Source organism: Fimicolochytrium jonesii (assembly GCF_025526975.1).
Source record: "Fimicolochytrium jonesii strain JEL569 chromosome Unknown EV422scaffold_4, whole genome shotgun sequence".
In the NCBI taxonomy this organism is placed as follows: Eukaryota; Fungi; Chytridiomycota; class Chytridiomycetes; order Spizellomycetales; family Powellomycetaceae; genus Fimicolochytrium; species Fimicolochytrium jonesii.
In genome coordinates this window covers 764,293-790,442 of record NW_026515671.1, presented here as the reverse complement: position 1 = coordinate 790,442, position 26,150 = coordinate 764,293, and the positions used below count along the sequence as shown (strand labels likewise).

Genomic DNA, 26,150 nt, shown 5'->3' with positions numbered 1-26,150 from the left:
GTGCAATAGGAGCATGCCAGCTTGTGGTTCCTCCATTGAGGTCGCAATATACGTCCTTCCATTGCGGCTGAGGCGCCAAGGCACAGCGTACTCCTCATCCTCGAACCCCTCCTCCTCGAACCCATCCTCCTCGCTGCCTTCTGCATCATCACACGGGCAACTATGTGTGTCTAGATGTATCTGCGTGATATAGCCCTTCTTGCAATGGGTGCATATTTCCTCCGTATGTCGAGGTCCTATTCGTGCATCCTGGGGTAAACCTTGAGGTTTCCATGGCCAAGGCTTGTGGTGAGTCCAGAATCAGTACATCTAAATTTAGGTACAGTAAGTGCCTTTCCAGAACCAGAATTTGGAACATGGGCATATTGTAGATCTGGAGTGGGGCTGAGCCGGCTGAATCCTGATGACAATCCATTAAGAGGACGCGCAAAGAGAAAAGTTGCAAACTTTGCCAGAAGCGATGATGTGGGCTTCAAATAAAAGCCTTCGACGTGCTCTCAGCCTCCCAAAAAAAGGCAACCCAAAACTGGAAATGTCACTCGAAGCAACGCAAAAGGTCCAAGGCCGGAAAGAACTTCAGGACTCGGCCGCCATCAAGCGTGCCGTCTACGCCACCGCGGCATGGGCCTCCATCCTCCCCGATACGGAAGCTAGGAAAGAATGGACAGCGACCTTCAGGACTCGGAATCCTGACATCCCGGTGGCCATTCTCAATGCGACACTGGCGGAGCTCCTGACCGAATGCCTGCTGATATCCGCAAATTCCGCGAATCCAAGATCTGGGACCTCGGGCGGTGTCCAGCAGGAGGTGTCCTCGCCATTACGAAGCTGTTCGATCGAGGCCCAAGCGGCTTCGGAGTCACGCACTTGCTCGCACTGCGACGCGGAATTGGAACTCCGCCAAACCATTCACCGCTGCCTAACCTGTCGCGCTGCTTCGCCGGACGATAATGGCGACTTCTGTCTGAATGTAAGACCATGTCTGGTTCTCCTGCTCTCATAAGAGTTCAAATACTGATACATTTGACACAGTGTTACAATGCGAAGGGAGATCACCATCCCGAGCACCATGAATTTCGAAGCTTTGACCTTCCAGTTGATAAAATCATCGCGAAAGCTCTCCCGAGATTGCGTTGTCATCGTGCATCCGAAGCGAAGCCGGATGAAGTTATTGCAGTAGACAATGCCTTCACCCAGGAGACGCGAGCACAACTCGCACAGACGCTGAATAGCCTCGCGGAACGAACGCCTATGGAGTTTCACCCTTGGACAAACGGGAAGGTGTTGGACGTTATCCACCCGTCCTCGTCTCCATTCGTTCTTGATGAGACGTTTGTGAAAGGTGGACAGCGAAAACGGAGCGTGTCTCAGCCGTTGTATCAATGGTTACCGGCCGACGTCCACATCAACGGGGAAGGGGAGGCTCGTATCGTATCGCGCATCGGGGACCTGGTCATGGAGGAGAATGGCGATCTTTATGCGGCGATGGAGCGCTCTCTGGCACACTGTGTCCCTTTGTGGGAGCGCACTACGTCCCGCACTCTCCGCGGGCAAGCCATCCAGGTAAGGGTCATGCTGCTTCGGCTGCAGATTCTGGGACATGCAACTCATTGTGCCTCTTCTCTCTTAGGTTATTGTGAAAGCTGTCACTTACGCTCTAAAGTCTGGGGAGACGCATGAAGGGCACTGGCAACGGGAAGGCCTCCCAAACGAGCACATCCTCGCATCCGCCGCCTACTGCTACGAAAGTTCACCCAACGTCAAGAACTTCGGTACAGCCTTCCGCTCCCGTCGGGGGTCGATAGGATGTCACGTGGAAGCCCACACTCGCGATGCCCTGGAGGCCGCCGCCACCGAATGTGGCGTGAACATGGAAACGGAATGGGATGCCGGTCTTCGGGAAGACCTGATTTCTGCGATTCGCGCGAGGCACCCCTCGTGTGCCGAACCTACCTGCGAACTGGGCACCGTTGCGACGCACGCCAACCGGCTGGTTGTCTACAGCAACGCATCGATGCAACATCGTTTGGCAGGATTGAAGAACACGGATATAACGGACGGTCAACAAGTTACCGGCATCGCTCAGCAGAAGACGGTATCATTCCTGCTTGTGGATCCTTCTCATCGTCTGCCGTCCACCGCCGACGTACCTGATCAGCGATGGGACGTAAACAAGCCAGAGGTGACCTGTTTACTGGACCGAGCAGCCGCCCAGGCCCTGAAACGGCCGCTACCGCTCGAGATCCTCTCTATGATTGTCGACACCGCGAAATGGGGATTTACATCAGAAGAAGCGCAGGTGCATCGCTTGTGCATGACAAGAGAGAGGAAGGACCATGTGGACCACATCAATGAGATTTGGGAATCGAGTCCCGACGAATAATACACCGAGAGAGTTATTTGCATTATTCCTACTAGATCTGTAATTTATCGTGATCCTTATACCTATAGACCTTTGATTGGGACGACTCTAGATCTGTAACTTAAATAGAATCACCTCTTCGAGGTCAAAGTTGGAAGTTTCGTGCGAAGTTTGTGGAAAACTGGCGGAAATTAGCCTCCGGGGCAGAAGGTGGTTTTCGAATTAAGCCGCCTAATCAAAAGAATCATTGTGGCCAAGCCCGGGTCGTTGATAAAAGTGAGATTTCTTACAAGAGAATCTCTTATGAACGAGATGATGACTGCACATGTTCAACTTCTTGCTGTCCCTGGCTGTCAACGGTTAAGCCCTCTGGCCATCACAACAAGTCTGTTCTGCTCGTCAGAGGTAAAAAGACATGTACCGCACCCTCCTCTCAGCTGTTCAAGTGACCCGTTTCCAAACGGTTCCCTCGAAGCTGATAGTTTCTGGGAGAAGCAAGCATACGACGTCGACCTCGCAAAACGCTGGCAATGCCTCATTGCCGCTTTCCGGCATAAGGGTCCTTGACTTGACCCGAGTGTTAGCCGGTCCTTATTGCAGTAAGTTCGGGGAAGCTCTTCATACGCTTGGCTTTGTCAAGCTCAACTGCTCTCCGTTCAGCGATGATCTTGGGCGACTATGGGTGAGAAAACAGGCAGCTCGCTGCAGAACATCTTGGGAAGCGACTTGCTGAGTTATCGTTGCACGAGTAGCGCAGATATCGTCAAGATCGAAGCTCCCGGAATCGGAGGTAGCCGAAAGAGCTGATTGACTTCAAAATCGCATATGGACGGAGGTTTAAAGTTTCAAGCTTTAGACGATACACGGCGGTGGGGCCCAAACTTGGCCAAGAAGCCGTCAACCACGAACGCGGAGCCGTCAACCACGCAGGATGAGGGGCCTGAAACTGCATACTTCCTGGGCACAAATCGGAATAAGCGCTCGATGACTGTGAATTTGAAGAGTCGAAGAGGGGTGGACATCATCAAGACTTTGGCTTCGCAGTCTGATGTTCTCATCGAGAATTTCGTGCCGGTGCGACTCAGATGTTTGTAGAGGTACCCTGGGTTGAGGCTAATGTCAGGTAGTAGGGAAAGCTGGATGAATTAGGACTGGGATACGAGGAAATACAGAGGATCAACCCGAAAATTATTTACACATCGGTACTGCGAACTGTTAACTCAGGATCACCCCCTTAAGATTGAGAAACTTACCAGGATCATCGGCTAGATCACAGGGTATGGCCCGGATGGACCTTATGCGCATCGGCCGGGCTATGATGTCATTATAGAGTAGGTCTGCGAAGGCGGGAGTCGTACAGGAGCGGTCCACGGATTGAACGTTTCTGCCACTTGTAGAGCTGAGGCGGGGATGATGCATATCACGGGCGAGGCATGTTCGACTGTCTGGCGCATGTGGAAAGGAAAGGAGTCAATCATGTTTGACCCTTCATCAACCGACAGGCGGAACGACCACCCGTGAAGGTCGGCGTGGCTATAACGGACATGACCACCGGGCTTTACGCGCACGGTGCAATCATGGCCGCACTCATTGCTCGGTCGCGAACAGATAGAGGGCAGAAGCTGGATTTGTCGTTGCTGGTCAGTTGGAGTATGACGGCTTCCCCGATGGAGGCCTGGTCTCACGACATCTAAACAGGAGTGTCAAGTTGCCTCGTTGGCGAATATTGGCCATAACTATCTCATTGGAGGAGAAGAAGTGAGATCGATTGGATCATGCCTCATCCTGATGCTATCTGATGACTTTTGTTGATAACGCTGCAGGCAACTCGTTGGGGCACACAACATCCTTCGATTGTTCCATATCAAGTAGGCGCTATGATCAGTCAAACTCCACGCTCTCGCCGCCAACGCGTTTTCTTGCTAGGTGTTCCCGACGAAAGACGGCCACTTCGTTCTCGGTGCAGGCAACGACAAGCAATGGCGCAAAGTGCGCGCCAAGCTGAACCGCGATGACATCCTCGAGAGCCCAAAATTCCAAACAAATCTCGACAGGGTCCAAAATCGAAAAGAGCTGGTGAGCAAACTTGTTCATACATCACATTCCCACATCTTCGAAGATATTGGATAGGAGCTTAAATTCTTTTCCAGGTTGAGCTCCTATCCAATATCTTCAAAGAGCAGACAACCGCTCATTGGTTGAGGGCATTTGAGAACGTTGGGATTCCGTTTGGGCCAGTGAACAATATCGCGAAAACTTTCAACCATCCGCAGGTCATACATCGGAAGGTACATGGGGTGTCCAGGGCGTGGTATCTGAAGATGTTTCCATCGCTTATCTTCCTTGTGGCTGTTGCAGATGGTAGAAAAGGTCCATCATCCGCGCGTAGGGGACATCAAGCTTATTGGGATTCCAGCAAAGTTCTCGGAGACGCCCGGTGCTATTAGACGGCCGCCTCCTACACTGGGGCAGCATACGGAGGAGATTATGGCCGAGTTGGGATATTCGGAGGATGACATACGGCAGTTCCGCCACGATGGGGATATCTGACGGCAGACCCGTAATGAGCGTCATCGGCGTAATTTGGAAACACATCCTGCAAGATAGATCTGTATGCTTCGTTGTCTCGTTCTGACACTATGCCTTTGCAATGACAGAATACATCCAACGATTATTTTTCGGACATTTCTCCTTGAGTATGATTCAATTCCAGGCGCCGACGTTCTGAAAACTGGCGTTCTTCTTTAGAATGTAGCTGAGGAAGGAGCGATGTTCCGAACGCGTGGGGGAATATTTCGACAGCAGCACTGTCAAAAAGACGGACTTTTATACGCTTATCATGACCAACAATTAAAGCATCAGAACTGTGGGCTTGAAAGGCTCCTTGTAACCTTAAAACAACTCCGATTCCAAGCACGCAGCGGGCCCGACGCCTCACCGCCGCTATATCTAAGCGCAGCGCAAAGTCCGCTCCAGCGCACCTCGACCTCCCCGCCCCACTTTCTCGCTCTCGTCGTCCACATAAGAACAAGCACCCCTTATTCCGTCACGCGTTGTAGAGATCGCACCCGTTGGGCATTTTTTGGGACCACAGCTGGAACGACATTGTAGCAGGGAGCATTCGTGTGCTTGCTTCACTTACGAGCAGAAGTTTATCGCGAGCATCCCCGGTAAGACCTAGCGGTTCTCTTTTTGTTTTGTACGGGGACGAGTTCGTGAATTGAGGGATGGCGGAGGAGCTTGTCTATATGTGCATCGCACATCGCTCCGTCTTCCTGCACATGCACGACGGTGAAGGGCAAAAAGCCGATGTGCGTGCAAGATGTCCTGGGCGCGTCGAGGTGTCTGCTTTCTGCTTTCGTCTGAGATTTCGGACATGGAGGACATGCCTTTCTGACCAGCAGCTCCTCGTTCCCTCTTTGCTCCTCCCCTCCCCAACTTTCCCACGCTCGTCAACCTTCGCCTTCCCACGGATCCCAACTCCCTCTCTGTCGGTCGCCTTTACCCACGACCACCCACACCGCTACACTCAACTACTGCGCACATCTCGCCCGGCGGTCTCGATCTCCGTCACTGGATCCATCTCGCTTTCAAACCCACAGATTACTTGGTAGGTCATGCAGTGCCCGCATCCATTCCCGGGAGTCAGTGCATCCCTGAGCGTCGGGAGCGATCCTTTCGAGACGACGCAAACCCCTCTCGAGAAGTTGTTCAGCGGTGCCCTCCGACTCAAATCTCCCACGCGTTTTCTCCACCCCTTCGACGACGGCTAACAGTACCTCGTTCCTTCCCATCACGCAGATAGCAAATAAATAAGCAAAATGCGTGAGATTGTTCACTTGCAGACCGGGCAGTGTATGTATATTCTCAACGATTCGACGGCTGTGATTTACTGCCTTGTGATTTTTACCCCCAATGCTGATTCAATCACCCCTTCCTTCCCTTACGCTTCTTGGAAACAGGCGGTAACCAGGTATGTTTCCCGGCTGGAACGTGATCTGTGTTACTCCGCTCTCTCGACAGGTATACCTGACGCCTTTGGTTTCTTGATTCGCAGATTGGTGCCAAGTTCTGGGAGGTCATCTCCGACGAGCACGGTATCGACCCCACTGGTACCTACCATGGGGACTCTGATCTCCAGCTGGAGCGCATCAACGTGTACTACAACGGTTAGTATAGTTTGACGACTCCCACGAGTCCGGAGCGATTACTAACGACGCCTTCGTCACGTAGAGGCCACCGGTGGGAAGTATGTTCCTCGTGCGGTGTTGGTTGACTTAGAGCCTGGAACAATGGACTCCGTGAGGGCTGGCCCCTTCGGTCAGCTGTTCCGACCGGTAAGATTGCATGCAATCATATTCTGGCAGGCAAACGGAGAGGTTAGCTTATGCTGCTTGTTACATTATAGGACAACTTCGTATTCGGACAATCCGGTGCTGGAAACAACTGGGCAAAGGGTCACTACACGGAGGGTGCCGAGTTGGTCGATTCCGTGCTCGACGTCGTGCGCAAGGAGGCCGAGTCCTGTGACTGCTTGCAAGGTTTCCAAATTACGCACTCTTTGGGAGGTGGTACCGGAGCCGGTATGGGAACTCTTCTCATCTCCAAGATCCGTGAAGAATACCCCGACCGGTACGTGTTGCAGACTATCAGCATATGCTGGGTTTTCTCTAACCGACACCATCCTCCTTCGTTTCCAGGATGATGTGCACGTTCTCCGTGGTTCCATCGCCGAAGGTCTCTGATACCGTTGTCGAGCCCTACAACGCAACGCTCTCAGTCCACCAACTTGTCGAGAACTCCGACGAGACCTTCTGTATCGACAACGAAGCCCTCTACGACATCTGTTTCAGGACTCTCAAGCTGACGACTCCCACTTACGGTGATTTGAATCACCTCGTTTCGGCCGTCATGAGTGGTATCACCACTTGCTTGCGCTTCCCCGGTCAGCTGAGTAAGTACACGCTTGTCGCGTGCATCAGTGCAATCAAGGCCTAGTGAAACTGAAAAATATTTTATAGATGCTGATCTTCGGAAGTTGGCCGTCAACATGGTTCCTTTCCCCCGTCTCCACTTTTTCATGGTCGGCTTTGCCCCTCTCACATCCCGGGGATCTCAGCAATACCGCGCTTTGACCGTGCCAGAGCTCACCCAGCAGATGTTCGACGCCAAGAACATGATGGCTGCCTCTGACCCTCGCCACGGTCGTTACTTGACTGTAGCGGCTATGTTCCGTGGCCGTATGTCCATGAAGGAGGTTGATGAGCAGATGTTGAACGTGCAGAACAAGAACTCATCGTACTTCGTGGAATGGATCCCGAACAACGTCAAGACGGCTGTCTGTGATATCCCACCCAAGGGTCTCAAGATGTCCGTGACCTTCATTGGAAACTCCACCGCCATCCAGGAACTGTTCAAGCGCATTTCTGACCAGTTCACGGCCATGTTCCGTCGTAAGGCTTTCTTGCACTGGTACACAGGCGAGGGAATGGATGAAATGGAGTTCACGGAAGCTGAGTCCAACATGAACGATTTGGTCTCTGAATACCAACAATACCAGGATGCGACCGCGGAAGAGGAGGGTGGTATGTACCTCGTTGACGCTGTGCTGCTTATATGTCACCTCCCCTTTCTGACCATTGCTTTCTCATCCTGTTAGAATTCGACGAGGAGGAAGGCGAGGCCGAGGCCGAGGCTTAGAGGGCTTTTATCAGTAATAGTGTTAGTAGCTTCGTTTGTGAATTGTACCTCTACATCGCAAAAAAAAAGGAAAAAGTTTGCGCCTCGTGTCGTGTATTTGACTGCTCCTTTCTAGACTCTACATTACAACGTGGAAGTTCTATGGTACATGTACAGTATGTGCATCTGCAAAGGTCTAACATCTACACTTGAGGAAAACCCACCAGGTTCGCTACATTCCCTTTCAAAAGATTCAGCGCCCCTCGAATCGCTGCAAAGGGACGAAAGTCAGTAAGATTCATCTATGCTCCTTGATCGAAAGAATGTCCGTCAACAGTCCAACTCCTACATTGAGGTTGTTTCTTGGCAAGTGCGTCCCGCAGTGAGTACTGATGAGGTTTCATCAATGCGTACTCTTCGGGGTTGAGCGGCCGAGCTTGCATGCGAAGCGCCAACAATTGAGCTGTCCGCTCCTCGCTTGTACAGATGCCTTTTCGCAGCAGATTGATTTCACTGTGTGGGAGGAGAGGATGATTGTGAGATAAGACCCAGATTCTCCTCGGAACCCGACGGATCGCATACCTCAATAAGACGCTGTTTTCGCTCAAGATCTTCATATTCCCTTTCAGTCGTTTGTTCTGCTGTTTATGCAACCGGCCCTGCAGGGTCGACACCTCCCGTTCCAAGTGATCTCTCTGCGCTTCGTTCGAGAGCACCTCTTGCTGCTCAGCGGACGCCGCGGCGCTCTCAGATGCGGATTTTGCTCTCGAATCGGACCGTTTGTCGCTTCCATCGGCTGAAGCGGATTTTCGTGAAGGTTGAATGGGAAGAAGTGGGATGTGAATATCTGATTCGGATTTCGATGTTGAGTGTTTTGTGTGGACGGCGATTAGCGACCGCTGTAGCAGAAAACGCCAGAAAAAAATATCAGCGGGCGGTTTGATAAGGACGCCTGGTACCGATAGCGCTTTCCTCACCTTCATGGCCATCAGATTGCTAATCGAACACCGAATACCAGCTACATCAGCCTGGATGGCCACCAGGGCAGCTTTCCCCTTGTCGGCCTTGAACGCCTCTCCTCGGAATTCGTTCTTCGTGGCACGCAGTCGCATCTGTATATCCTCGGTCACCGTGCTGAGCACGTCGTGCTGCTTGTGATAACCTTGCAGCTCATCATCCATTTCCTGCATGCGCATGAAGAAACATCAGTAATCCATGGTGGATGTTAAAAGATTGGGACATCCAGTTGATGTACTTTGATCTGCTTGGAAAGGATAATAATATCCCGCTCCCGCGGTTCGATCTGCTTCCTGAGCTCCACAATCTTATAATCGAGCACGAACTTGAACTTTTCCAGTTCTTGATTTTTCTTTTTCAGGTCTGAGATGCGTTTGGCTTTGTCTTGTATCGTGTCGTCGCGCTCTTGGATCTAGAGGAGGCGATGCGGGATGCGAACAAAGATAAGATTACGAACACAGGGACTCGAAAGAGTGTCGACCAGCAGTCAGGGAGACATCTGGGATGGTCGGAGCTACACGAACGTCCGGTCCAACACACACGTACCTCACGTCGCAAACCGCTAATATCCTTCTCCAACCCTCTACAGATCGCCTGCAACCGCCTTTCTTCCGCCTGCCGCCGCACCATCTCCGTTTTCTGCTCCTCGACATCTCTCGTCAGCAAGTTGAACTTTTCACGCATCGCATCGTTCTCCTCTTTGATTGACGCCAAGGCAGTCCTCTCTACTTTCAATTTCTGCTCGAACCCGTACGAGAGATGTAGCAGCTCGGAATCTGTATCCTGCGCAATCTCCGTCATAGCCATGTCATGGCTGTTTTGAGCGCTCGTCAGCTCGCTTTTCAGCTGTCGTACGCCGCGAAAGTCTGTGATGAGACAATTTGAAAGTACAGCAACGAATGAGACGTGAGTTACTTACACTAGCGTAAAAAGCAACCTTCTCGGCCAGCTTCTCCTGGAAGAACGTCTCAATCTCCTTCAGTTTGATGTCCTTTTCCAGTTTCATGTCCTTCATCTGTATCTGCCATTCGTCTTGCAAGAGCTTGGTGTTCGCCTGCATTTCCTGGTACTTTTCCATCACGTCCTCAATCTTGAACTTGAACGAGGATTTGGCTTCCTCTATCTCATTTTTCTGAGCAATCCGCGTCTCCTTCAAGTGGTCAAGCGATCGCCTGCTTGTTGCTTTCAAGTCATCTTGTAGCCCGGCATTAAGCTGACGAGAAATGAGGATGAGTTGCTGCTCGTATCGCTCAAGGTTGAGATCACATACCCTCTTCAACCCTTCCACCTCATTCATGTACTTCTCCTCTAAATCTTGCAACTTTGTTTTGTAATTCAAATCCTTCACACGCAGCTGCGTTTCGCTATCGTCTTTCAGGAGCTACAAAATATTCCCCGAGGTCAGTAAGAATGCGAACTCTCACTTGTGGTTTCCAGCAAAGCACATACCTCAACCCTGCGCTTGAGATCGGATTGCGTCTTGAACTTTGTTCTGAGGTCGGACTTTGTGACGAGAATCTGTGCCAAGCACCATATCAATGCCAATCGCTACGATAAATGCTTTTAGCCACTATCATACCTCATCGCTATATCCGTAATCTTTCTCCCTCTTCGCTGCTCTCGCCTCCTTCTCGCTCAGGCGGAAGAACCACAGACAGCCGTCCTCTCCGCAGGTGAACGCGTACTGATCATCGTAAGAGAGGCAGAGGCGGTTTATAGGCCCGGTGTGATACGAGTACTCCGTGTACTCGTAGGGATTCTCTTGAGGGAATGGATATTTCAGGGCACGGAGAGTATGATTAGCAGTCGCTGAAGATCGAGAGTAATCAGAATGGAGCTACCCCAACTGCGAAATGATGATCAGTGCTGTAGACTTACAGGCCAGAGCAATTTTGCCGTTTCGAGTAACCGCAACTGAAGGGAAAGCCGAACGGCATCAGGGAACCTACTATGAGCGTTCGTTCGTTCCCAACGAGAGTCTCACTCACTGTGTTTCAAAGGCAGCTTCGTAGAGAACTCCCGGAAAACGTGTCCATCGCTCAGCTCCTACTCGACGCGTGAGTTAACTACCATCCGCTCCTTCACGCATCTCCCCAAATATGTCACCCACCCTCAAGACTCCATCACTCCCAATAGCAAAAGCAAGTTTATTATCATGCGTATAAATCGCCTGATTGAACGTCACGTTCGGCGCAGAGAGTTCCGTCTCCCGCTTGAACGTTCGGACGTTGTATTCGTACACGCATCCTTCGAGCCCGCACGACATGATGCGAGAGTCGTCCGCGGACCAGCTGATGGAGCGGATCTTTGATTGGTGGCCTTTGAAGTGTGCTATCACTTCTAGAGTCCACATGTTGTAGACGAGGATGGTGGAGCCGTGAACTGCGGCGAAGTACTGGGGAAACGGGAACGGTAGTCAAGAAGACGAAGTCGACCATGTGTGGATGTAGCACGAGATGCGCTTACCTGGCCACCGTTGCTGAAATGACACTGTGGTAAAGCGGGTCAACATCGATGCTGCAGACGGCGGGCGGTGCTGAATGATGTAGCCTACCTCCCTACATCCTCGCACGGGCGTCTCCCAAAAGTACTCGAGGTCCTCCAAGAGCACATTCATAAGCTTAAGCCCGTCGCTGAAGCCAACAAGGAGGTATAGACCGCTCGGGTGGATCGCAACACTATGTACCGGGTTCATGAGCAAGACCCCAGATACTCATGCGACATCAGGTATGACCACCGGTCCCGCCGACGTACCTCATCGGCTCATCGAAAAATGTCTTCAAAACCTCAACATTATTGTCGACATAATTCCAGATTCGTACGGAGCGATCCACACCGCATGTAACGAGAAGCGGTTTCCGAATAGCCGTGTCCATGCCCGTGATAGGACCGTTGTGAAACGACTGGAAGAGGTGCGAGCTTTTGATGACATCGCCCTGGCAGGGTGGAATGTCAGTTTTCTCGCAGGGACCAGGACTATAGTACTTAAGTTCCATGATTCTCACCCTTCCTGGGTCGTACTCCCACGGCAGCGTGTAAATCTGACTATTTTTCAACGTTACAATCGCCGCGTCCTCTCCCGGGCTAAGCGCAATGGACGAAACCGCAACCTCCTTCTCCAACTGAAACTCCCTGTTCTTCTTCAGCATCGATGAGTCCTCCGTCCGCTCGAAATGGATGCAGAAGCCCGTGCTGGTTCCAGCAAGGACACCGCCGGAGAATGCTTTGATCTCGGTGATGGCGGGAGTTGAGAGGTAGTTGTAGGCGACGGAGCTGGGGATCACGTATGTGAATTCGAGGACGAGTTCGCCGGCTTCGAAAACTTGGAGTTTGGCGTCTTCTGTGCCGGCGAGGATGCGGGTTTCGGAGAGGTAGGCGTGGGATAAAAGGTTCTATGGAGCCGTTGAAAGGTTGAGGATTCATTCGGACCGAGGCATCCATTGATGGTACATACCTTATCAGACTTATGCTGATGTTGCAGTTTCCAAGACCCCTCAGAGTGCTTGTAGGTTCGAAAGAGGTTGTTTCCAGTAACGCACACCTGCACGTTATGCAGGTCGTACGGGCTCACGCTCATTTGGTGGATGGCTGCATTGCTGTTGTTTGAGGTCTTGATGACACCCCTCAATCGGCCCTTGTCCCAGTCCCACATGTACAAGTTCCTATTGGTTCAAAAATGCACGAATGTAGGAATGAGTGCAAGCAAAGGTAGGGAGGCATGTGCTGAAGTGGGTTACCATTCTGGTCCAGCAGATTGCGCAATGACATGTGTCCCATTGGGCGAAAAGGCGACGCTGATGTACTCCTGCGATGGCAAGATGTCTTTATTAGTGGGCCACCGATGTGCGTATAGCCACCGGGTCACCTACCCTGATTTGATCCCCGGCGACCAACACCTTTCTCTTTCGCCCATTGGACAAATCATACAACACTATCGTCGCCTCCGTTCCAACCGACGAAGCGGCCGTACCCTCCCGAAACACGCTCGCCCTCGATGCAAGATCATGGACATTCGATGCGGCAACACTCGCCCGCCCGTCATCTCCCGCAGGTCCAGTAGCCGGCGTTCCTTTCAGCGCCACGGCGACCATTGTGGAATTTTGGTTGACCGCGAGGGCGGACATCTCCTCGCCGTCGCCGACAGGCATGAAATGCTGGCTTTTCTGCTCGATGTTGTAGGAGACGAGCTGCGTTCCCGCTGGATAGAGGATGGTCTGCTCGTCCGTGAAGAAGACATTGTTGCGGACATCGCGACTGAGGCCAAATACATGACTGAAGTGGCAATAAGGCCATCGTCAGTCCTTGAAGGACATCTAATATTGATGCTCGTATATGGTTGCAGACCACACTCACTTTGCAAAAACTTTCGACATCTTGACCGCGATGGATAAGTGATGATCGTGGCGGTAGTCAAAGTCGCAAGTAATATGAGTGGAAACCCTCAGCGAGATGAAAAGAGAATTCGGAAGTCCAGCAGATGCAAACTCCGACACGACAGCAGGGCAGACCCACAAGAACTCCCCACATGGCTGGTACACGGGTAGGGAATCGAGGAGATAGTTTAGACATTGAAATTTGGAACCTAAAAAGCCGTGCCGGAGAATTACCGTTCTGATGCGATATAAGGATGAGTTTAATTGGGGAAAACGTTGAATTACCGAACGTTCGCTTTAGAATGAGGGCAGGCTGGATATGTGGGATCCTGTCAGTTGCAGACGCGATTGGATGATCCATGAGATGAACATTGATGAAGGAGAGATTAGGTAGAGACTATGATACAAGAAAAACGCTCAATGACAAGCGGGAATTTTCCATGTTAAGTTTTTGGTTTATGTTGAGAGAACACGAATCAAGAAAGAGCACACAAATTATGCTCAGAACAAGCAGTCCAGACAGCAGCAAAGACATGCACCGGCAGCGCTAAGAAGAAAGACGAGGGTTGAGTGGCAGGTGTGACAGCGTTAGGAACAGGAAACGGGATGCTTACAGTCCGGCGAACAGTCCGTTGTTATCACTCTTCTGAGGTTGCTGTTGCACATAGACTGTCGTTGGTTGTTGCTGACCGTAGTACTGTCCTTGCGGTTGTTGTCCGTACTGTGGCCCTCCGTATCCCTGCTGTGGAGCAGGGTAGCTTCCCTGAGGCTGTTGGGGGTACGGTGGTTGCGAGCCGCCAGCATAGGATGGTGGTTGTTGTTGTTGTGAATAGCCCCCCTGTTGTGGGTAGCCTTGCTGTGGCGGGTATCCCTTTTCTACAAACGGGACGAGGGTTAGTTTGACAGGAAACATGTTGAGCGTCCCATCATCACCCCTGACAATTACCTCCGGTTGCTCCGGCTCCTCCTCCGTTTTGATAGTAGTATGGCTGGTCACCCATTGCAGACAAGCGGTTACAGACCTGTGGATGTCGGTGATGGTTTTGAAGGTAAATAGGCGGAAGATGAGTGCTGAGCGGGCCAGTGAAGGAAGCCGTTGCCTTTTTATGTTTCGGGGCAAGAGAGGCGTTGACAAAAAGCGTAAACGCGAGGCTTGGGACCAGTCACGCCAACTATTTGGCGATCATTATCCGCCGGGAGCACAGGCAAACCATACCGCAGTCTGACCGCTTCCCTGCCAAGCACAACGGGGAACCAAAAGGCAAGATCCGCAGAGGCCTGGCCCCCCAAGCCAAGACGATCTTTCCCAAGCCACCGAACGAGAAAGAGGACTAATCTGCACATGCAGACACGTACTGTACAAGCACACCTCGTTCATGATTTAGACGATGATTAGGATGGCACTCACAGAATCGCGGCGGAAGTCCAATCAATTACTATTACAGGATTGCATATCCGCACGGTGTCCGCTTTCCTTATCCTCCAAAAGCGTTCCGACACCAAATTGTCCTTAGGGCGCTAATCAATTCTCCCTCACAGGATTTGACTTCAGCGCTAATCATCCTTCGCATCTCAGCAGACATCACTATCCGCCTTCTGAGTAAGTTCCTCCGAGTCTCAATTATCCAGCGAAGTTCAACCACAGACACCCAGCCATAGGCGGAGACTTCTTCAGGCAACAGATCCTTGAGCAACTTGTTGAAACGAACGCTATTGGACAAACGTTATTGGTATCAAAAACCTCGGAATTGGCTTCCCACCATACTCCTCTGCACAGCGACCGCTCTGACATCTGCGGAGCTTTATACATCCTTGGAGCTGTTCGACAGCCAGCCAACGTCAGCTTCCAAATATCTCCAAGACAATACCCAGGAATACGTTTACCGTTGTACTTGGGATAATGGCGACCGGCGCACAGCATGCCTTGCAACGGCAGTTAAGGGGTACGGCCTTGCCGTCGCGCACTCCTTTCGTCCAAGTAGTCGCAATCTTGGCAGGATGACAGACTAACGCAACAACCCCTTTACCGTCTCGCAGAGTTGACTCTACACCCCGTACCTGGGTTTCGAGTAGGTATTAAGGGCGAGGACATCTTTGTATGGGAGTAAGTTGATCTCTGCATTGAGTGCGAAACATGCCTGGGAATCGGGATTTTTGACTCAGCTTTGGAATTCATAGGGTGGGAATCATAGGGCCGCTTGGGACGGCATATGAGGGCGGCTACTTTCTGGTGAGCGGATGGACATTTGGGAAGAGGGAAACCCTCATTGGAATCACGACTCATATCTCGTGGCAGGCAACGATCAAGTTCCCATACGAGTACCCATTCATGCCACCGACCTTCACCTTCTCCAACGGCTTCTACCACCCCAACGTCTTCGAAGACGGCCGGCTCTGCATCTCCATTCTCCATCCACCAGGAGACGACGAAATGTCAGGCGAGTCCGCCGCCGAACGCTGGAACCCAACGCAATCCGTCGAATCCATCCTGCTCTCCGTCATCTCGTTACTCAACGATCCCAACACGGCGTCGCCGGCGAATGTAGATGCGAGCGTGCAGTTTAGGAAAGACCCGAAGGAGTTTGAGAGGAGGGTTAAGGAGTTGGTGGAGAAGAGTAAAAAGGATATTCCAGCGGATCTGGTGATGCCGACGAGTGGTGGGTTTCGGCGATTCATGTTCATTGAGTAGAATTTCGCTGAATGCTCATCGGCTTCGTCTCACCCCCCACAGAGGCCGACTTTATCGTTAAAAGACCAATAGAAGTGGAAGAAGAGGACGAGAACTTCTGGTACGAGGAGGACGAAGATGATGATGATGACAACGACGACGACGACGATGCAGACGATGACGACGAGGATCCAAAAGACGACGAAGAAGACGACCAGTGAAGGATGCTGGGCTCGAATCGACGAGCTTCCAAGTGCCACAGCCAGCACATAGAAGACCTCCCATAAATCTATATAGTTCCATCCGCCGTTCGTTCGACGTCACGGAGTTCCGGCCCGCCGCGTCTGGGGGTTTGCAGGCTAGAACACCACCGGATACGCATGGGCATGTCTGGATGAACGACAAGATGGGCGACGCACGGTAGAGAAGATCCGACAATGGGTCGATATAGTCTCATGCGGGCTTCGAAAACGGGGCGGGGGTCGGCCGAGGCGACGGCAAGGGAGGGGCTCGCCGAGACGGTGGCCGACACTCGCACTCCACAATGTCTGTAGCAACGTTATTTGTGGGGGCTGTTCAGGTCCATGTTCTTTGTCACTTGCCGAGTCAATGTATCTAGTGTTGGGAGATCTTTCTGGCGCCCCATATTTATTATATTTGTGAGATCAATTTTGGTAACGGGTTCGAGTGCGCAGAAGTGCGAACACCATTCCGTTCAAACCGCTGTTCATCGCCGGCTCCACAACGAACTCCTCGGAACATACTTTCATGCCACCCACCACTTCAGAAAGTCGAAACAAGATCCATTACTCTCAAAATGTAAGCAATACGGCATTTAACACTCTAATCGCCTATTCTTGACTGATCCTAGGCCAAGCAGTTGATGACTTCCTATATGATCTAGTAAGGGAAAGGGCGGAGGAGCTTGTTTTCTGGCGTGCGGCCCTTGTAGAATTCGATGACCTTCTTGGCCTTGTCGGCGACGACGTCGGGTACGAGACCGAACTTCTTGTACAAGTCCTGTTTTCGATGGAGAAATGATTGGATTCATCGTGTCAACAAACGGCAGTCAATAACGTAGGTCTCAAAACGAAAGCTTACCTTGTAAGGAGCACTTGCTCCGAATCGGTCAATACCGATGGAAGCGTGGGCCCATCGGTCCCATCCAAACGTGGACATGGCCTCGATGCTGACAACCGGGACTCCCTCAGGGAACACAGACTGCTGGTATTCAATGTCCTGGTCGGCAAACAACTCCCAGCAGGGCATAGAGACGACGCGGGACTTAATGTTCTGCTTGGCAAGCTCAGCAGCGGCTTCGACTGCGAGGGAGACCTCAGATCCAGTGGCGACGAAGCAGATGTCAGCTTTGCCTTCCTTGCCCTGCAGGACGTAGGCACCCTTGCGGACGGCCTCGATGGTGGATCCCTCGAGCTGGGGCAAGTTCTGACGGGTGAGGATAAGGACGGATGGTCGCTCCTGCTCCTCGAACGCGGCCAGGTAACTTCCAGAGACCTCGTTTCCGTCAGCGGGACGGAAGTTGAGGATGCGGGGTATGGCGCGCATCTCGGCGAGGGTCTCAATAGGCTGGTGGGTGGGGCCGTCCTCTCCGAGACCGATGGAGTCATGGGTCATGATGTAGAGGACGTGGTGCTTAGACAGAGCGCTCAGACGGACGGCTCCCAGGGCGTAGCTGATGAAGTTGAAGAAGGTGGCTCCGAAAGAGATGTGAGCTCCGTAGGCGGCGATACCGTTGCAGATGGCGGCCATTCCGTGTTCACGAACACCGAAACGGATGTAGCGTCCGGCGTAGGTGCCCAACTTTGTGGAAGGAGGCTGGAAGTCCTCCGCACCCTTCCACCTGGTCAAGTTCGATCCAGTGAGATCGGCAGAACCTCCAATGAACTCGGGGATAAGGGGCGCAATTTTGTTCAGGACCATCTCTGAGAGCTTCCTGGTAGCAACAGCGGGATCAGCGGGAGTGTACTTGGGCAACGCCTCCTTGAAACCGTTAGGAAGCTTCTTTGCCAGACGACGCTTCAGTTCGGAAGCAAGCTCGGGGTATTCCTTCGTGTAAGCGTCGAGAAGCTGGTACCACTCCTCAGTCTTCTTCTCAGCCTTCTTGCCAATCTCCTTGTAGAAGTCGTACACCTCCTGAGGGACGTAGAACTTCTGGTCGGATTTGAAACCGAGCTTGGTTTTTACAGACTCGATGTCGGGCTCGCCAAGAGGGGCTCCGTGCACCTTCTCCAACCCCTGATTCTTGGATCCGAACCCAATGGTAGTGCGGACCTTGATGAGGGATGGCTTGTCCGTGACAGCCTTTGCCTTCTCAATGGCAGCCGTGATACCGTCAACATCGTGGTCACCGTCGGTGATGACCTGGACATGCCATCCATATGCCTCATAGCGCTTGACAACATCCTCGGTGAATCCAAGGGCAGTGTCTCCATCGATCTGTACGTGGTTGTCATCGTACAGGGCAATGAGTTTGCCGAGTTGCAAGTGTCCAGCCAAGGAGACGGCTTCAGCCTGTACACCTTCCTGCATACAACCGTCACCAAGGATAACGTAGGTGTAGTTGTCGATGAGCTCGTATTTTGGCTTGTTGAAAGTAGCAGCCAGTTGAGCCTCGGCAATAGCGAGACCGACAGCGCTTGCAATACCCTGTCCCAAGGGACCGGTGGTCACTTCGATTCCATCGACTCCGTGATTTGCCTCGGGGTGTCCAGGAGTTCTGCGGGAGGGAAATGGGTTTAGAAAAAGATGCACTCGACCACAAAAACAACACTATGCCCTGCTCACTTGCTGTCAAGAGCGCGGAATCCCTTGAGGTCGTCCATGGTGATGTTGTGCCCCGTTAGGTGGAGCATGATGTAAAGGAGCGCACATCCGTGTCCGTTGGAGAGAACGAACCGGTCACGGTTGATCTAGATAACGATAAGCACCCATCAAGTCAGTGAGAATTCTGTCGCAAAATCTGCTATTGTACACAATGCGACGTCTGTCACCCTCCGGTCAAATTACACCGCCCAGCCTATTCGGCGAGCACCTACCCAGTGAGGCTGCTTTGGGTTGACGGTTATGAATTTGGAGTAGAGGATGTGGGCCATTGGGGCGCAACCCATGGGAGCACCTGGGTGTCCCGAGTTTGCCTTTTGCACGACATCGGGAGCAAGCGTCCGGATGGTGTTGATGACAAGGGTGTCAATGTCCTTGTTGATGGTGGCCATGGTTGCGCTGTTGTGTACTATATGTGTATGAGTGAAATGCAGTTGGGGTAATGTGGTCTCAGCTGTGGGATATTTGAGAAGATCGTGGGAACTTTGTCGTCGGTCGGCCAAACGGGAGCAGCGAGTTTGCCCGGAGTGACCCGCACTCCGCGTCTCTATTGTCGCAATTATTAACGTCTCATCGATTCTGTGCAGCGATGATGACGAGCCTCGGTGGCTTCTTGACGCATTTATCCTTTCCGAAAGCCTCCTCAACCCCCCCAAGTTGACAAACGAGCGCAAATGTTCACCTCCACCTCCACCTCCACCTCCACCTCCACCTCCGCCTCTCATCGGAGGCTCAAACTCCTTGCAGTCAACATCTTCAACGGCGGCATAGACGACCACACAACGCCAGAAACCGCCTACTCCTCAAAACGCGTCGACGTATTGACCGGCTGGTTGCGCGCCCAAGATGCCGATATCGTCTGCCTCAGTGAGCTCAACGGCTGGACGGACGACAGCCTCCGAGCTCGAGCTAAAGATTGGAACCACGAATATTGTGTGATGATGACAGAGACGAACAGGGAATTCAGGCTGGGTATCGCGGCGAAACATCCCATACTGCGAACCGAGAAGATCGCGGAAGGTTTGTGGCACGGGATGTTGGTGGCTTCTATCGACGTTTCTGGTTGTGGGATACCGGACTTGGAGAGCCTGAATGTCATTGTGACACATTTGAACCCTATGTCGGCGAGTGCGCGCACAGCAGAAGCCGAGTTGATAGGCCAGTACATCCGGGCCCCGCGAGTAGAGACAGACGAGCAGAGCAACTGGATGGTGGTCGGCGATTTGAACTCCTTGTCGTCTGCGGACAGATTCTTCTACGATTCTGCTGGGGTGGCGTCGACCTTTCGCAAGGACCTCAAATTGACTTCGAAGTTCCTCAAGCAAAGTGGTGAGATTGACTACGGAACCATGGCGGCGTTTGAAAGGGTTGGCTTAGTAGATCTCAGCTGCAACAAAGGAGTCGATCAGGGTCTAGATTACAGCGTGCCAACGGATCTAGCCGTTGATGACATGCATGCTGTACGGATGCGGCTGGACTATGCATTGGGAAACAGCAGCGTGGCCCACAAGGTCAAATCTGCGCACGTTGTCCGCACGGCTGAAACGGCCCGGCTGTCTGATCATTATCCATTGGAGGTTGCTCTGGGGGATTGAGCTGCGGAACCATGCTTTCGCACCTCTCCCCTAGGCACATAAGTTCCATAGGTAGCTATCATATTGAACCAGACGAGATAACAATCATACAGCGATACGCCTCCGATTCCAAACAACTATCTACTCCATAAAGACTATCTTGCCCGAATTTCTGTTATCGCCCGTGGATCTATACTACAGAGCCCCTCTCTCTACGAGGTTGCCGTCCTATATGCCTCCCACTCCCACCAAAAAAAAGAGAATATAAAAAGTCGTGTGAAATCTGAAGCTCGAGATGATATGATAGACTGCCTTCTATTTGCGCTCGTCCTTTTTGGCTAGCAGGCTGATGTACCAGCTTGCACGGCTTTTTGGTGGTTCATCTGGTGTAGCGGAAATAGAAACGGTCAGATACGAGCCTCCGAGGCGAAGACCATCTCTGACCTCTTGAGACGCACCTAGATCAACGTTAAAGTCCAAGTCGTCATTATCCCCTGATTGCGCTACGTCTTCGGTCTCCCCTGCAGGTACAAACGCCCCGCCACCACCTCGCAGCGGTTTGGCGATGCGCGACGAATATAACCATGACGACGATGGATGTGAGTTTTGTTCAGCTGCATAGGTTCGAGATGGAGTATCATGAGTATTAGGAAGCCTCCCAAACCGCTTTCGACGTGTCTCAAGCCTTAACTCACATCTCGCCTCCTGCAACCGCTCCCGCATGCTCGCCAACTGAGCCTCGAATTTCTGGTTTTGCAGCTCCAGCTTCATCGTCGCATCGCCCAATAAGCCCTCCAACTGCGCAATCCGTTCGTTCCGCGTGCCCAGCTTGCGTTCCGCATTAACCATCTCCTTCTTGTACTGGATGTTCTGCTCCACGAGGTTCTTTTGCACCGCCGCGAGCTGCTCCAGGTTGCGTTCCATGAAGGCCATCTTCTGCTTTTGCGCGGTCGAGTTACTGTTGTTGTTGATTGCGTCGCCGTATTGTTGGCGCATGTCGTCGAGGCTTAATTCAAGCTCCACCACCTAGGGACAGAGAAGTAGTCAGACCCCACATTCCGCAATCGAGTCAAAAATGCTCCCTTCGTCACGCCATTCTACACACCTTCTCGCAACGGTTCTGCAGATCCTTCAAGAACTTCTTCTTCATATCCTCACATTCAGCAATCTGCTGAGCCACTTCATTTCGGAGCGTGCGCACAATCGCATCCTTATCGGCCTCCTCCTGGGCTGCCTGTGGGTCATCCGACGGCGGGCGGTCCACATATGCCCGGTGCGCATCTGCAGCCTCTTTCTTTTCTGCGAAGGCGGCTTGTGCGCGGGCAAGCTCCGCGTCCTTCCGGGCGATGAGCGCTTTTAGGTCTTGGATTTCGATGTTGGCGTGCGAGCTCCGGGATTCGTGAAGGCTCTCCAAGCGGACCTGATATCACGTATGCGTTAGAACATTGATGGCGCCCACCCAGGGATGAAGACTGGACCCCTACCTTGAGATCATCAATCATGGAAGTAATATCGGGACTAGCCCCACTGAGCTCCTCATTCATCGTGCGTTCCAAAAGTTCCTCATACTCCCTCTCCAAAGCCGTAACCTTGCTCTGTAGCTCCTCCTTCTGCATAGCCAAGCGCTGGACCTCAGCGTCGTATGTCTGGTTCATCTGACTCAGTTCATGGATCTTGCTGTCCTGATGTATGAGCTGTGTTTGTGCTTCCAGTAGCTCGAGATGCTGCGCTTCGATGGCCTCTGGGGTTTGGGGTGGGGCTGAATTCGAACGCAGATGGGCAAGTTTGGCCAAGGACGCTTTCATTGCTTTTTCGTTCTCGTCGAGGGACGTCTGAAACGACATGTTTTAGAACGGCTACGCCCCACATGCGCTGGTGTCAGAATAAAAGAGCATACCGTTGGATCGAACTCTGCAAGCATCTCAGCCATCTTCTCTTTCCGCCGCTTCTCCTTGTCCTCTTCGCTTACTGGTATCACCGGTTGTAGTGCCTGTAAGCTGACGACTTGTTTCTATCGTACGCATGGAACGCCGCCCGTCAGTTTTAACACAATCACGCGCTGGCGGACAGTCTCCAACGCGAACGTTACCTTGAGGGTCTCGATGACTTTCGACATTTCCATATTCTCATCCCGCAATGTGTCCAGATTTATTGCAGTGTCCTTGCTCTCAAACGCCACCTTCTCCATCTGCAAGTTGAGATCCGCCACCGTTGCTTGCAGCTTCTTATTCTGCTCCGCCAGCGTCGAGTCCCCTTGCCGCATGCTATTGACCGCCTCCGTCAACAGCTTGACTTCCACTTTCACCTTCTCCAGTTCCGCCTCTTTATCAGCCAGCTGATCGGATAGCTCGTTTTCGCGTTTGAGGAAATCCTCCCTCTCGTCGTCCTCTAATTTTGGCCCGGGCGTCGATGGCCCCGCCAACCCACCCGGTGCCGGAGAGGATGTGCGACGATCCTCCATAACCGCCATATCCAGTATCCGATTGTTGAACTCCTCCAGTGGCCTCACCCAGTCGCTTTCCGACACTGGCCGGCCCGATCTCCATGCGTTCAGCTCCTTCTCCAACGCATGGCAGAATGCTTGCAAGGTCGAGAGTTCCGTTTTGCATCTCTTCAGCAATACTTTAAGTTCCCCAGGACTGAGCTCCGCGTTGATCTTCGCCTTGTTCTTGATTGTCTTTGCACGCATTCCGAATCTCAACGTCGAGACCGTCTCAGATTCGTTGAACGATGAGGGAGAGCAGTTGATGATCAAGGTGGTCCGCGAATTTCCTCCCAATGACTCTTGCAGAATACGGGTGAGCTTCGAATCTCTGTATGGGATATGAGACGATTTCCCATCCGTCAAAGCATTGATAACCATGCCGAGAGCCGAGAGCGACTTGTTGATTTTCTTCGCCTCTTCCAATGTCTGGCCCGATGCTCCAGTTTTGCCAACCTTCTCAGACCCAGCCAAATCAACGAGGTACAGCTTCCCAGCCTTTTGACTCCCATCCTGCAAGTTCTTTTGCGAGATGGTCAAGACAAATATGGAGTGACTCCGTGAACTCTCCGCGTTCATGTTCGTCTGCGCAGTCATCCTCGAACTCTGGCCCCTTCGCATCGCTTCGTAGACTTCCTCGATGGAGCCTACGAAAACCTCCAGCAGGCCCTTCACGTATACACCGCGCGATTTTTCTTCGTGGATGGGCAGATTGTCGTTTGCCGGATTCAGCAGATCGCGAATCTTTTCCATGTAGATCTCCATGTAGGATACTCGGACTGTGAATTCGAGATGTGGCGGGGAGCTAAAGATTGTCGAAAAGATGTTCTCAACTATGCGCGGTGTTAAACCTTTCAGGGATTGATTCTCCATATCTCCCTATGATAGGATGAGCGGTTAGGCAAGCTGCTGTAGATAGGTTTCATTGAAGCTCGTTCTGCTCGTACCATCATAGTATGCGTTTTCCCACTCCCGGTTTGTCCATATGCGAAAATCGTTCCATTGTAACCTCGCATGACATCTGTGAGCAGGTAGGAGTAAGTAATCTACTCTCAAGGGTGAGACCGCAGAATCAGCCAACTCGAGCTTGCCTTCGATGGTGGCGCTGGCGGCGTAAGAAAACACATGCTCTTGTGTCGACCGCCAGTCGAATATTTTGTCGAAGTTGTACGTTCCAGGATAGTCTCGGCTCTGCATTCAATGGTAGATCAGCTCCCTACCGACGAACGGTTTTCGTGAGAGTGGCGCAAAAGCTTACGTCGATTCTAACGCATGTGTAGTCGTCGTCGAATGCGACGACGGGGACGCCTCCTTCTCTCACTTCTCTGGCATTTTGCGGTCGGAATCGACAAACCACCCGAATGGAGTCTTGAGAGAAAGGGCAGATGGCTTAAATAAGTGGATATGCCTGAGTGCAAGTTAACCTGGCGTTTGACTCACCGCCTATGACCCTTGACGAGTCGGCCAGCATGTGACGGTTCCTTTCTCCCGCAATACCGAATGGCTAATAGAGAATATAAGACCGGCCGACGACAGGGAGTCAGCGCTATCCTCAACCACGTCCAGGACAACGAAATAGAAGAAAGAACGAAGCGCGGAGCGCGGAGCAAGAAAGCAATGCTCGTATGTCAAATGACCTGAGCCAATTTGCACATAAAAGTCGCTGGCATACTGGTCTTCACATAAAAGTGAAGTAAGTTTTCAAACGCCTTAACCAGGGGCCAGCCAGGGGCCAGCTGCCTTTGATGATTTTGAGTCATCACTCCCAGCAATCAATCAATCAAGCCCCGAGCAAGCAAACGCAGTCACCTGCTGCTTTTCCCCAACACTCACAGTTATCCCACATCCACGACGACATTGACAACAATTCTCAGTGCAGGTCATGCGAAAGCAGTCTCCTCAAGCGCATCAAGAACCACTCCACTGCTTGCGAAATATATCTTAGTTCTCGTGTCAAAAGATTATTGCCCCACTCACGTCTTTGCCCTCCATTGGCAAAACACGACGGTCAAACATTTCCCAGAGCGAATGACACATCGATGTCAACCGAGACAATCCAAATCCTCTCGCTCACCTCCTCCAAGCTCCTCCTCACCGCCTCCACCTCCTCCTCGCCCTCAAACTCACCCCCGCTCCACCGCCGAGTCCTGCTACAGAACCTGCTTGCGACGGCACGGAAGGCCTGGGACGCCGACTTTGAGCGGGAATGGAACGATAGGGACTCGGCCGTCGATGTGAGGTGGGAGGATGTTGTGGAGGAGGGTGGGGATGGGAAAGGTGTGGAGGAGGAGTTTGAGCAGGTTGTTGGGGGGCGGGATACTGCGGCGACTGGAGCAGGAGATGAAGGAAGCAGCAGGCCACGACGGTCGAGTCAGTTACAAACCGAGGCGGATGTCCTGTTGAACGACTGGCTAGGCGATGCGAACTTCTTCACATCCCAGTCGAGTCTCGGAACATTCCACGACATAGAGCTGCAGCCGCGACATCAAGCTCCGCGAGACGTCGATGACCCGGACGACGATGGCGATATTTTCAGCATGGATATGGCGGAACCAGACGCCACTCCTCCGCCGCTCAGCGTCGTCGAGTCTGTGGTGCAACAGCCGTTGATGACTGAATCACAACAATACCGGCCGGAGATCGCCACCGCTGCTGAGCCAGATACCATGCCGGGCATGGGAGAAGCTACCGTCTCTCCGGCCCCGTTGACCGAGGCCAATCCGCTGGCGGATTCGGCGGTATTTCCGGAATGCGAGAAGATGATGGAAGATCTATTCAACTTTGAATGGCGTATTAGTATATAGTTTGGGCTGGGCCTTTCGTTTCTGTAGTTAGTCTTCTGCTGGGTCAGTCGTATCCTGAAATTCTCATCTGATCTCTTTTTTTGGTCCGCCGTGCGTGTAGTAGTAACAGGTTGACCTGTTGGTCCAATCAATTGTACATAATGTCAAGAAGGAGTTTGAACGTTCAGCGTGGAAAAATAGTGTGTATCGCCAGCGGTTGCTGCGTCAAAATCAAAGTACATTCAAATGGTTTTGTACATATATACATGACCCCCCCCCCCCCCCCCCCCCATCCGCCGGAAAGTCCTCGGCGGCGAAGGGAAAAAAGCCCAAGATGTTGCGATCCAAAATCACAAACAAGAAAACGACAG

General features: G+C 52.2%; 10 protein-coding genes across 10 annotated transcripts; 6 read left to right on the top strand and 4 right to left on the bottom strand.

Annotated features, from left to right (window-relative positions):
* The first annotated feature begins 465 nt into the window (after positions 1-465).
* EV422DRAFT_519366 (uncharacterized protein) lies at positions 466-2,620 on the top strand. Its single transcript, XM_053069591.1, has 3 exons — positions 466-970; positions 1,033-1,563; positions 1,631-2,620. The coding sequence occupies exons 1-3, from the start codon at positions 533-535 to the stop codon at positions 2,381-2,383; spliced, it is 1,722 nt and encodes a 573-aa protein (XP_052928115.1). The 5' UTR covers positions 466-532; the 3' UTR covers positions 2,384-2,620.
* Positions 2,621-5,206, top strand: EV422DRAFT_519352 (CoA-transferase family III domain-containing protein). The gene is made up of 14 exons (XM_053069590.1): positions 2,621-2,767; positions 2,838-2,961; positions 3,023-3,044; positions 3,115-3,152; positions 3,219-3,436; positions 3,493-3,564; positions 3,632-3,693; positions 3,760-3,793; positions 3,865-4,002; positions 4,061-4,120; positions 4,186-4,230; positions 4,289-4,438; positions 4,513-4,650; positions 4,721-5,206. The coding sequence occupies exons 1-14, from the start codon at positions 2,666-2,668 to the stop codon at positions 4,910-4,912; spliced, it is 1,395 nt and encodes a 464-aa protein (XP_052928114.1). The 5' UTR covers positions 2,621-2,665; the 3' UTR covers positions 4,913-5,206.
* Positions 5,207-5,735: 529 nt separating this feature from the next.
* Positions 5,736-8,164, top strand: EV422DRAFT_519323 (beta-tubulin). Its single transcript, XM_053069589.1, has 9 exons — positions 5,736-5,972; positions 6,164-6,217; positions 6,325-6,335; positions 6,420-6,531; positions 6,596-6,699; positions 6,771-6,994; positions 7,063-7,316; positions 7,384-7,947; positions 8,022-8,164. Exons 2-9 carry the CDS (start codon positions 6,184-6,186, stop codon positions 8,060-8,062), a joined length of 1,344 nt encoding a protein of 447 aa, XP_052928113.1. The 5' UTR covers positions 5,736-5,972; positions 6,164-6,183; the 3' UTR covers positions 8,063-8,164.
* A 2,363-nt stretch (positions 8,165-10,527) lies between these two features.
* Positions 10,528-11,488, bottom strand: EV422DRAFT_312116 (WD40-repeat-containing domain protein). The gene is made up of 4 exons (XM_053066196.1): positions 11,169-11,488; positions 11,047-11,104; positions 10,937-10,972; positions 10,528-10,867 (listed from the first exon to the last, which is right to left on the bottom strand). Exons 1-4 carry the CDS (start codon positions 11,409-11,411, stop codon positions 10,632-10,634), a joined length of 573 nt encoding a protein of 190 aa, XP_052928112.1. The 5' UTR covers positions 11,412-11,488; the 3' UTR covers positions 10,528-10,631.
* Positions 11,489-14,041: 2,553 nt separating this feature from the next.
* On the bottom strand, positions 14,042-14,432 carry EV422DRAFT_564929 (uncharacterized protein; the record flags this gene model as incomplete). The annotated part of the gene is made up of 2 exons (XM_053072247.1): positions 14,042-14,307; positions 14,378-14,432. 2 exons carry the CDS (start codon positions 14,430-14,432, stop codon positions 14,042-14,044), a joined length of 321 nt encoding a protein of 106 aa, XP_052928111.1.
* A 1,184-nt stretch (positions 14,433-15,616) lies between these two features.
* Positions 15,617-16,120, top strand: EV422DRAFT_493144 (ubiquitin-conjugating enzyme/RWD-like protein; the record flags this gene model as incomplete). Its single annotated transcript, XM_053067650.1, has 2 exons — positions 15,617-15,661; positions 15,728-16,120. Coding segments are annotated over 2 exons (438 nt in total), but the record flags the coding sequence as incomplete, so codon positions are not given.
* A 645-nt stretch (positions 16,121-16,765) lies between these two features.
* Positions 16,766-19,539, bottom strand: EV422DRAFT_584513 (Transketolase, thiamine diphosphate binding domain-containing protein). The gene is made up of 4 exons (XM_053073432.1): positions 19,156-19,539; positions 18,905-19,029; positions 17,201-18,836; positions 16,766-17,119 (listed from the first exon to the last, which is right to left on the bottom strand). Exons 1-4 carry the CDS (start codon positions 19,330-19,332, stop codon positions 17,000-17,002), a joined length of 2,058 nt encoding a protein of 685 aa, XP_052928109.1. The 5' UTR covers positions 19,333-19,539; the 3' UTR covers positions 16,766-16,999.
* Positions 19,540-19,549: 10 nt separating this feature from the next.
* On the top strand, positions 19,550-20,879 carry EV422DRAFT_312029 (Endonuclease/exonuclease/phosphatase). The gene has a single exon (XM_053066195.1). The coding sequence runs from the start codon at positions 19,615-19,617 to the stop codon at positions 20,533-20,535; it is 921 nt and encodes a 306-aa protein (XP_052928108.1). The 5' UTR covers positions 19,550-19,614; the 3' UTR covers positions 20,536-20,879.
* On the bottom strand, positions 20,830-24,193 carry EV422DRAFT_550023 (P-loop containing nucleoside triphosphate hydrolase protein; the record flags this gene model as incomplete). Its single annotated transcript, XM_053071747.1, has 8 exons — positions 20,830-21,128; positions 21,210-21,540; positions 21,620-21,934; positions 21,999-22,346; positions 22,412-22,525; positions 22,604-23,875; positions 23,944-24,017; positions 24,088-24,193. 8 exons carry the CDS (start codon positions 24,191-24,193, stop codon positions 20,830-20,832), a joined length of 2,859 nt encoding a protein of 952 aa, XP_052928107.1.
* Positions 24,194-24,720: 527 nt separating this feature from the next.
* On the top strand, positions 24,721-26,013 carry EV422DRAFT_519312 (uncharacterized protein). Its single transcript, XM_053069588.1, has one exon. The coding sequence runs from the start codon at positions 24,742-24,744 to the stop codon at positions 25,798-25,800; it is 1,059 nt and encodes a 352-aa protein (XP_052928106.1). The 5' UTR covers positions 24,721-24,741; the 3' UTR covers positions 25,801-26,013.
* The last annotated feature ends 137 nt before the right edge of the window (positions 26,014-26,150 follow it).